Source organism: Falco punctatus (assembly GCF_963210335.1).
Source record: "Falco punctatus genome assembly, chromosome: 14".
In the NCBI taxonomy this organism is placed as follows: domain Eukaryota; kingdom Metazoa; phylum Chordata; class Aves; order Falconiformes; family Falconidae; genus Falco; species Falco punctatus.
Window position 1 is genome coordinate 23,668,722 of NC_137594.1, and position 9,629 is coordinate 23,678,350.

The window sequence follows — 9,629 nt, forward strand, 5'->3', positions numbered from 1 at the left end:
GCCTAAATCTTTAGCCCGAGCTCATGATAAAGCTTCCAAACCTCCAAGGCTGACCTCCAGTGACAGTGAATTAGTTTTAACAGCAATTTCATTTGCAGTAACCGGAGAAAAGGAGTCACTGAGAGGCAGCTAGCTCAAATACATGTTCTGTAAGGGGAATGTAAAAATCATAAACATTCACCTGGCAAAAAGCACTGCTTTTGGCTTGCAGGACTGAAAAGAACATGCTTTAGAGCACACACACACCAAGCAAAGCTTCCCCATTTCAGACAAACGTCACTGTGGCACAGGCAATCTTCTGGAGACCATATTGCTTCCACTTCTTGATGCCCACGCCAGCCCTAGCAGACCACTCAGCTTTCCAGAGTGTTACTGCACCCAAGCTTTAATACTTTTTAAAAGGGTGAGACACCCTAAAGCTGCTCTAAAATAATCTCAGCTAGGAAAAAAACACAGTAGCAGAGTTGTAGATTTCATAAAAGGCCAGACAAACTGAAAGGGGGCTAGAACTGAGAAGAAAGGAAAGAGATGACTGAGCTCTAAACACTATGCGCTTATATGAGAACAGAGACATTGCAGATGACTAAGTGTTCATTTGTTTCATATATGTTATGAAACAGTATTTCCCTGCATTGTTCTGCTCTTCCCTCCCTTTCTATTGCAAAATACACTGCATATGCATTGCTCTTAGGCTCCTCTATATTTAGCCTTAAACTCAACTCTAAATTTATGCAAGCAAATCCATCACAAACATTTATCTGCTCAAATTACCACAGGCAGGGCTGTTTCTGTGCTTAGCTACAGAGAAGCTTGTTTGCAGCAGAAATATTTAATTAGAGGACTAATCGGAACATCAGCTTACTGTCCAGCAAAACCAATATAGTCAACAGCACTCTGAGTATTGCAAGATGTGCTTCAATTACTGACATTTACCTTCTTCTGATGCAAACTTTGACTCTTTTAGAGATACACAGAGCAAAATAATACAAATCACATCCAAGACAGAGAAGGTATCTCACCTCTAATGGCATAAGCCAGGTAAGAGTTTGAAACAGCTATCAGATTGCCATAATAATATTTCTGCTCCCAGTCATATCTAGCAACAGGCTGTATTTTCACCTGCTCAGGAGAAAGAAAACAAAACATGAGAAATGTCTGGAATTAACTTTTTCCTGCAATAAACCTGCCAAATATACAATTTCCTCCAGGGAAGATCTGTAATGTTTAATAGGGAACTGTTAGAAGCACCAGTTGGTAAGGAGAATTGCACTTGAATGCCAGGTAGCAGAGCCCTGAACATTCAAACTTCTGGAGGCTGATGAATGTCTCCTTTCATGGAGAGCATTTCTTCTTGCAATGGATTTGTCATGCTGCAGAACACCACGCTACCCTGCAACTACAGCAAAGCAGCCCTTATCTCTTTATTAGCATTAGTGTCAGGATTCCCATTCTTAGAAACTTTTTTTGAAATACAGAAACACATTTGCTGCATAGGCACTTGCATAGTTTTAATACTGCTTTCCAAGAAACTGAGAGTCTGGTCTTATTTGGTATCTCTGAGCAAAGAATTAAGAAATACTATGGAAATTACAGCAGTGATCCTCCCTGTCATTTTTATCTTCAGAATTTTCTACAAAAAACAGTGATAACATGGTACAGTATTTATTTACTATCTCTGTGGTCCCTTAATTCACTGCACATTACGGAAAAAAATGATATAGTATGGAAAAGGGCCAAGAAGACGAAGACCAGAGCGTTCTCTCCTAATGCCTAGCATTTCTTCTGAGCATGTCTTAGTATTCTGCTACAGCACTAGTTCTGATATCAGCATATTGGTTCTTCTGCATGTTGGATCTGCTGGGTGGAGCCCTCAGCAGGACTGAAGCTAGCAAACTATGAAGAATTTTTGTTTCGGTTCTCCCAAACGCCCCCCACTGTGAAGACCTTCCAGTGAAGAAACAACAGCAGGAAAAGCTTGCTTGTGAAGGAATGACACCTTCCCGTGAATCTACAGCTTAGGTCATGGACTTATTCCTGAAAATTAGAGGATAACTTGGCCAGATTCTGAAATAAGAGTAACAACCACCGACAAGACACCACTCCAAATTTTTGCCCCTCTTTAAGCTCTTTGACAAACTTCTACTTAATTTAAAGCTCCTATAACACAGGAAAAGGGACCGTAATTGCTGTTTAAAAATATTCAAGCATGAGCTCACGTGACCCAAAAAAATCCCCAAAACCACAGAACTACGCTTTCCTCTTGCTCCTTACCTTGTTACTCCCTCTGGCCTTACTGGTGATGCTGGAATCACTGCTGGCCACTATCTCCACATCTTTTGCTGATATCACTATGCAAGTGGAGCTGTCATCACCTGAAAGGCAGCTTTTAAGAAAAACAAAAGGGGGAGGTAAAAAAAATTCACCATCAGACAGGAGTCACAGGAAGAGAAAAGAGGTCAGATATTTGCTATTCGTAATTTTAACACCAATGCAGGAGTATCTGTGCATCCAGGAAGTCTGAGCTGAACAACTGAAAACAGAATCTACTTTCAGTCAAGACCCTCCTTTCTCCATGTGTCACAGGTTTGTCAGTGCCAAGCACCCGGTTTCTTCAGCTTAAAATCCTCCAGTCCATTTGACTTGAGCACAGACCTACATTTGGTTAAAGTAGCCTTGACTACGACCCAACACTGGAAGGTGCAAAGAGACCAAAGTCAGTCAGTTGAACCTCATCAACCACAGTGCATGCTGCTCATGGTTCTCACAGCAGCCTCTCACAAAACTATGACCAGAGAACCCAAACAAAAGCTATTTACACGAGCTCTAATGTTAAGAGTCAGCACATGAAGCCAAGCATTATACTGATTAGACTGATGTGGATTTGTGTTATTACTCCCATGACAAATCCAAAGTATCCTATATGCATATGTTCTCTTGCATATAAGCAGTAAAAGCACAAGTATTGCCCAAAATGCATTGATGTATATGCACAACTCAGCAAAGAGTTAGATAGAAATCCAGCTCAGGATCATTTGTCCTGCTTTATGTTATGCGGAGAGCAATACTTCGACAAGCACAAGGTCTACCATACTGTGAACTGGTAAAAGTTACCCTCAGGTACCTTGGGTCCCTGAAGGAGTCCAGCTGGAGGTCTACTGAGAATGCCGTTTCACCCAGAGCCCTGCTAATTTACCTCCATCCTTATTTACAATGTCTGCCATGTGACTAGTTCTGCTCCCCTTCTCTCCAAAAAAAAGCTCTGCCAATATTCTGCACTTCCTAAGCAGAAGGATGGCAGGCTCCACACACCAGCCTCACAAAAACTACAAAAGCTCTGACCAGCAGCACTGACTCACAGCTGTCACCTGAACTCGATGTAAAACTCTTCAGATTCCCAGCGTGCTGGTCCAGGCTAACCAGAACTCATTTTCAATCGTTTTCCTATTCACACTCAGCCTTTCTTCGACAAAACTTACATGACTTGTTTCTCCTGCAGGGCTCCCAGAGAAATGCTGCGATGCACCGGCTTAGCCAAAGAAGGCCCATCTCCAGCTGCAATGGGATCAGGCACCAGCAGTCCATTCAGGTCTCCGTTATAGGAATTTGACGGTCTCCGGTTCTCATTCACCGAACCTAGGGAAAAGCATGGCCAACTGTGCACAACATCTATTTAAAAGAAATAGCACTGAGTGAAATACACTCCCTCCAGGCTGTTCTGTCAGGTTCTACTGGTCTGCCAGGCAGAATACACTGAATTAGTTGGGAAAAGTATTCTCCAAAAACAATGTGTGAGAGACCTCCCACGTAAGAAACACAAACAAGTGAAGTCACAGCTCTGTTCTTGCACAAGCAATCCCAGCAGACCAGAAAAACACCCAAGAACAGGTACAAGGAACTGACCAGCTTTGAGGAGGATCAAATAGTCTTGGATCAGAAAGACTAAGCTGGTAATTCAGATTTCCTGAATCAAGTACCAGATCAAAAGGTTCCTGAAAGGTCATTTCTAACCCTCACATCTGCAGAGAGATCTCCGAAGTCCAGCAACACAGTGGCTCGTTGCAACACTTGGGGTTGGCTGGAAATGCTAAATTTCTTACTCCAAAACTGGCTTCTGAGTGCGAGACCTGACCTCAAAGTCCACTGGCTATGGAACTACGCAGCTGTCTCTAGGCGATTCCTGCATTTTTCCCTTGGTTGATTAGTGACATAGAAGTTTACAGCGCTCAAGTTCTGCATAAAGCAACTATTCGTTCAGAGTTTCAGCTGTGCTTTGAGGATGCACGTGCCCTGACTTCATATATTTGGCCTAGCACAAGTTGCCTGGTGGCCTCCATACCTTCTGAAGGCTTTTAGAAGGACCAGATGCAACAGGTGGTGAAGGAGACTCCTCTGTTTCACTAGCAAGGTACATAGAGCACAAGCCCACTCCATCTGCACTTACACATCAGCACAGCGAAGTCAAAGCCTCGTGTCTCAACAAAATCCTCGCTTGAAATTTTCACTGGTTTTGAAAACTGAAATTTCATATACTGTTGCCAGGTAACAACTGCTGTGGAGCTGTTGCCATTGCAAAATGGCTGCTCCCAGGACCAGAAGCTCCACTACTACTCTCACATGTAACAAACCCAAATGTAACTGTGGGCAAGAGGTATGTCCTTTGAACGCAAGGCAAGCTTTCAGTTACCAAACAGGCTTTAGTGTACCAGGATGAGTGCTGCCGCCTACAGAAATAACTGCAACTATATTTAAAACTTGCCTGTTTATGAACAGCCATTAAATCAGCGACTATGCTATGGCCACAAAAAGCCTGTGCAGCAACAGGGTATCCTGACGCAGAGACCATCCGGGCACTCACCTCAGTTTACCTGCACTGCATGAAGAAAGCAGCACTCACACAGCATGAAGAAACTTCAAGGCCAGCAAACACGATCCTGTGTAACCACCTAACACATTTGTGCTGTGCTTGCTACTGCAGCATTAAGATGCACCCCTTACTCCTATAGCATATGGTGGGTGCTTGTCCAGTTGCAGCTCCTTCCATCAACTGCAATTTATCCTTTGCAACCAAGAGCAGGAAAATATCCACTACAGAAAAAGCATCCAGGCTGCCAGAGAAAGGTGATACAGTCTTTTCCCTATTTGCAGCAACAGGAATGCTTCACATCTCTCTCTTTTATGGACAACAGGACAGTGATGTTTGCCCCATGGGAAAGGGAAGGAGGAAACACACCCCAGAGGCTGATGGGCACAAGAACAGTACACCGAAGCTCAGGAATGGGCTTAGCCCATCACTCTGTCTTAGGGAGAGCCAGACAAGCATTAAGTGCTGCCTGTGCACAATCCTGAAGGTATAAAAGAAGGGAAGTAGCTCAGTGTTTAGTAGGTACACGAACAAAACCAAAATGTTAACCTAGACTGGTAGATCTAGGCCTCAAAGGGAAAGAAATGAGGTCGTATTAATTATCTTTTCAAAGAGAAGGAAAGCAGGAGCAGTCAGAGCTGAGATACTGAACTCTTCCTGCTCCTGCTGTCACCTGCACCAGAGGATGCTACTCTGTACTGAACAGTGAGCCCATGTTAAAACCTGGGTCCTGCCCACAACCCCAGCAGGGACTCCATAGCATGCTGGCACTGATGGTCTGTCTACGTGCCCCAGAGTTTGATCATGCAGCTCCACCTTGCCGAGGACATGGCATTAAAAAAAAAAAAATGGCAAGGGCTAACAGAGCAATGGATGTTTGCTGAAACTGGGAGAAAACAGTGTTCAGAGAGACTAGGGCAGTGGATCGCATTTCCACTATCACCAAACCCAGCACAACTAAAAAAGTATTGTGACAGTTGCAAACTCCTCAGAGCAGGGAGTGTTGCTTGTCCCCTGCCTGGACAGCACCCAGACTAATGTAATGCTGCTCATAGCTATGGGCACCTAGTACTGCAAAATCTTCTTTGTGGCAATACCGTTGGAAAGAAGCCATGCTGGTCTCTTCTGGGTATTAAAATCTGCAAGTAAAAGCCAGGGTATAATAGAAACTAGAACTAAAGAGGACCTTGACCACAGCAACTTTGTGCCAGACAAGACTAGACCTACACATACATTTCATGAGGCTGCTTATATTCTCTTTCAAAAGCCTTGAAGGATCCTAGTTTCCCCCTCCTCTGACATCCTAACAGGATTTTCAGAGGCTTTCAGTTAACATATGTGTACTCTTGCTGTTCACTTTATCATGCCCAGTTCCTTCAAGTCTATTTGCTCTTACCCAAGCAGTGATTTCTGTGAACAACCACCACAGGTTCCTTACTGCTTGACTTACTGTCCATTTACTCCTTTTCTTCTCAACAAGCACCTTCTTGTGCACTAGAGCTGACAGAGCAGGTATAAAGGGAGTGAGTAAGAGAAGAAAAACAACAATAAATAACTAATAATAAATAACTAACTCCTTTGCTTCAACCAGCAAGAGAAGCTGCTTCAGGGGAAAGCTGCTCTCACCTTGAGAGAACAGAAACAACTCCAACCATTACCATAAAGCATTGTTTCATTTCAGAAATTGCTTGTGAAACAAGCATTCCCCATCCCTGCGCCTTTCAGTCTTCCAAGTACAGAGTGCTGCACTGCGATGGAAAAATGTATTTTCTTATAAGAATTGTAATCTTGAAACACACAAGCGCTCTAGAAACAAAAGAGACTACTTCCAGTAATGGTAAGTTTCTCTATGGGCAGTAGAATTAATGAAGGCGACTTCCTGTAGGTTTGCCCCATCCGCTCCCATGCCCCTGCACCTCTGCCACAACAACCCTTCCTCCAGCCTTTAGGCCAAGCAAAAGTCAGCACACACGGCAGTTGCTTTGGAGGCAGCACATTCGTACCAACTCTCAGGATGCTTAAAAGCTGTTATTCCTGCCCTTCCCTCAACAGGAGCGCAACATGGGCATCAATTCTGTCTTCTACAAAGAAGCTAAGGTTTTTTTGCAAAACATCCACGGTCTCAGCCTCCTTCGGACCATTAGCTCATCAGGTTTGCATGAAATGCCACGGTAGGGTCAAAAAGCTCTGAGGGGGGCGAGAGCGAGGGGCTCCGGGGGAGCGGGAACAGGCTGGCTCCCAAGGCTCGGCTCCCCACTGCGGGCAGGAGGGGGCCCGCAGAGCTCCGAGGAGCTCGGGGTCAAAGGAGCAGACTCGCAGCCGCTTTAGAAAGCGGTTTGCAATCTCGTTTCACCTTCAAGGGGGAGAGCGAAAAGTTTGTGGGAAGGGTGAGGATGGCACCGATCCCGGAGGGCCCGACAGCCCCCCGCGCCAAGCCCAGCGAGGCCCCCGGGTAACTCACCGCGCCGCAGCAGCGGCGGGAGCCGCGGCCGGGGCGGGGGGGGCGGCTGGGGGGCAGCGCCGCCGGGCTCCCAGGGGCAGGGCCCGCAGGCCCACAGCCGCGCCAGCCCGCGGTCCCGCTCCGCCCCGCCACGGCGGCCCTCCCCGCGGGCGGGGGGCTCAGCCCGGGCCACCGGCACCGCTCCCCACCGGCACCGGGCGCTGCGGGAAAGGCGGCAGGGCCGAGCGGGACCCCCCACCCTGGGCGGAACGCTGCCAGCGGAGGCCGATGTCGACGGCGCCCCGAGGGGAAGCGGGCCGGGCCCGGGCCCGGAGCGCGGCCACCTGGCACGCGGCCACCTGGCACACGGCAAGGCCCCGGCGCGGCGACCGAGGGGAGTCCCGGGGCAGGGCGGCGCGGTCGCCCGCCCAGTGCAGTGGCCCCACCCCGGCCAGGCCCGCCGCCCCCGGCACCTCACCTCCCGGCCGGTCCAGCTTGAGGATGTCCCGCAGGTGCTGGGTGGCGTCCTCGATGTCGATGCTGGAGGAGGCCATGGGGCCCAGTTCGCTTCCCGCCGCCGCCCGGCCCGCCGCCACCGCACTGCCCCAGCCCGGCCCGCCACCCACGCTTCCGCCTCCGGTCCAGGCCGCGCCGCGCCGGCCGGAAAGCGCCGCCGGGACGCAGCGTTCCGGGCGCAGCGGGGGCGGAGCCGGGCCGGCCCCGGGGCGGGCAGCAGGGCCGGGACCGGCGGCGGTGGGAGGCGGCGAGCTCTTCCCCGCCGCCCCTTCCTCCTCCTCGCGGGGTCCCGCCAGGGCCGGCAGCGTCAGCGCGCGCGCGAGCCCTCGCTCCTTCCCCCGGGCCGTTCCGGAGGGTTACAGCCTCCCACCGCCGCCGGCCCCGCGCCCCGGTTTTCCTGTCTCGGCCGTGCCCCCTCGCCTGCCGCCGGGCTCGGGCCCGGGCTGTGCGGCTCAGCCGAGGCCCGCGTTCACCGCGGGTGCGGGGACAGCTGGGACAGCAGATGTGTGGGGCGACAGAAGTGGCCTGCGGGTGTCAAAGCTGCTGACTGATGCTGATACAGGAATGCGGTGTTTGTGTCTTCCCGGCAAGGAGTGGGAGCATGGCGAAAGGTGGGGAAAAGAGCCCCTGAAAGATCTAGGTGACCAATTTCAGGGGACAACCGTGCGGGTCCCGTTTAACGGCCTGAAAGAATCTCGGTTCAGATGTTTTTAAACTTATGCCTGCCACATGCACCGTCCCTTGAAACTGCCCTTGAAAGCAGCTCCCCCGGCTTGCGCAGCCCCACACAGGGATGGCCAGCCCTGCGCCTGCCCGGGCCTGGCTCCCTGTAAACCTCTGGCTGCAGACGCTGCTCCTCTCTCCCAGCCATCGGCTCCGAGCGCCACTTCTCCCCAGCAGCGCCACAACAGCCATGGGTTTCCAGCAGGGGATGTACGGGAACGCTGCGGTACCCGATGGGAGGGCCCCAACCTCAGCCTCCCAGCAAGCCCTGTCCCACTTCAGCGGCCAGAGCAGCCAGCTCCGGGAAATGGCCGGCCTGAGGCCCCCGCGGCATACCTGGCCAGTCTCAGAAAGGGAAGTGCCAAGTTCAGAGAGAACCACAGAATCGTTCAGGTTGGAAAAGACCCTCAAGACCATAGAGTCCACCTGCTAACCCAGCGCTGCCAAGGCCACCACTAGCCCACGGTCCCAGGCACCCTGTCCAGGCGGCCCCAGGCACCCTGTCCAGGCGTTGTTTAAACACCCGCAGGGCTGGTGGCCCCACCGCCTCCCTGGGCAACCTGTGCCAGTGCTTCAACACTTCTTCCCTCCCAGGGAAGAAACGTTTCCCGATACCCAACCTAACCCTCCCCTGGCGCAGCCTGAGGCCGTTCCCTCTTGTCCTGTCACTTGTTACCTGGGAGCAGAGACCGACCCCCCTGCCTACAGCCCCTGGCAGGCAGCTGGAGGGAGTGAGAAGGATCCCCCTGAGCCCCCTCCTCTCCAGGCTGAACCCCCCCAGCTCCCTCAGCAGTTCCTCATCAGATTTGTGCCCCAGCCCCTTCGCCCACCTCTGGACACGCTCCAGCACCCCTATGTCCCTCTTCTAGTGAAGGGCCCAAAACATCCCACAGGATTTGAGGTACAACCCCACCAGGGGTGAGTACAAGGGGACAATCACTGCTCTGGTCCTGCTGGCCGTGCTGTTTCAGACACAAGCCAGGATGCTGTTGGCCATCTTGGCACACTGCTGGCTCATGTTCAGCCAGCTGTCACCCAGCACCCCCAGGCTCTTTTCCATCAGGCAGCTTTCCAGCTGCTCTACCCCAA

At 50.8% G+C, this 9,629-nt stretch overlaps 1 protein-coding gene across 1 annotated transcript in view; it reads right to left on the minus strand.

Moving 5' to 3' along the window:
- EDC4 (enhancer of mRNA decapping 4) overlaps positions 1 to 7,999 on the minus strand; it is a 36,128-nt gene extending 28,129 nt beyond the window's left edge. The window contains exons 1-4 of the mRNA XM_080364908.1: positions 7,780 to 7,999; positions 3,477 to 3,633; positions 2,272 to 2,383; positions 1,020 to 1,119 (exon numbers count right to left, since the gene is read on the minus strand). Coding sequence (XP_080221034.1) covers positions 1,020 to 1,119; positions 2,272 to 2,383; positions 3,477 to 3,633; positions 7,780 to 7,855 — 445 coding nt within the window. The 5' untranslated portion in view covers positions 7,856 to 7,999. The remainder of the gene's footprint in view (positions 1 to 1,019; positions 1,120 to 2,271; positions 2,384 to 3,476; positions 3,634 to 7,779) is intronic.
- Positions 8,000 to 9,629: the final 1,630 nt, after the last annotated feature.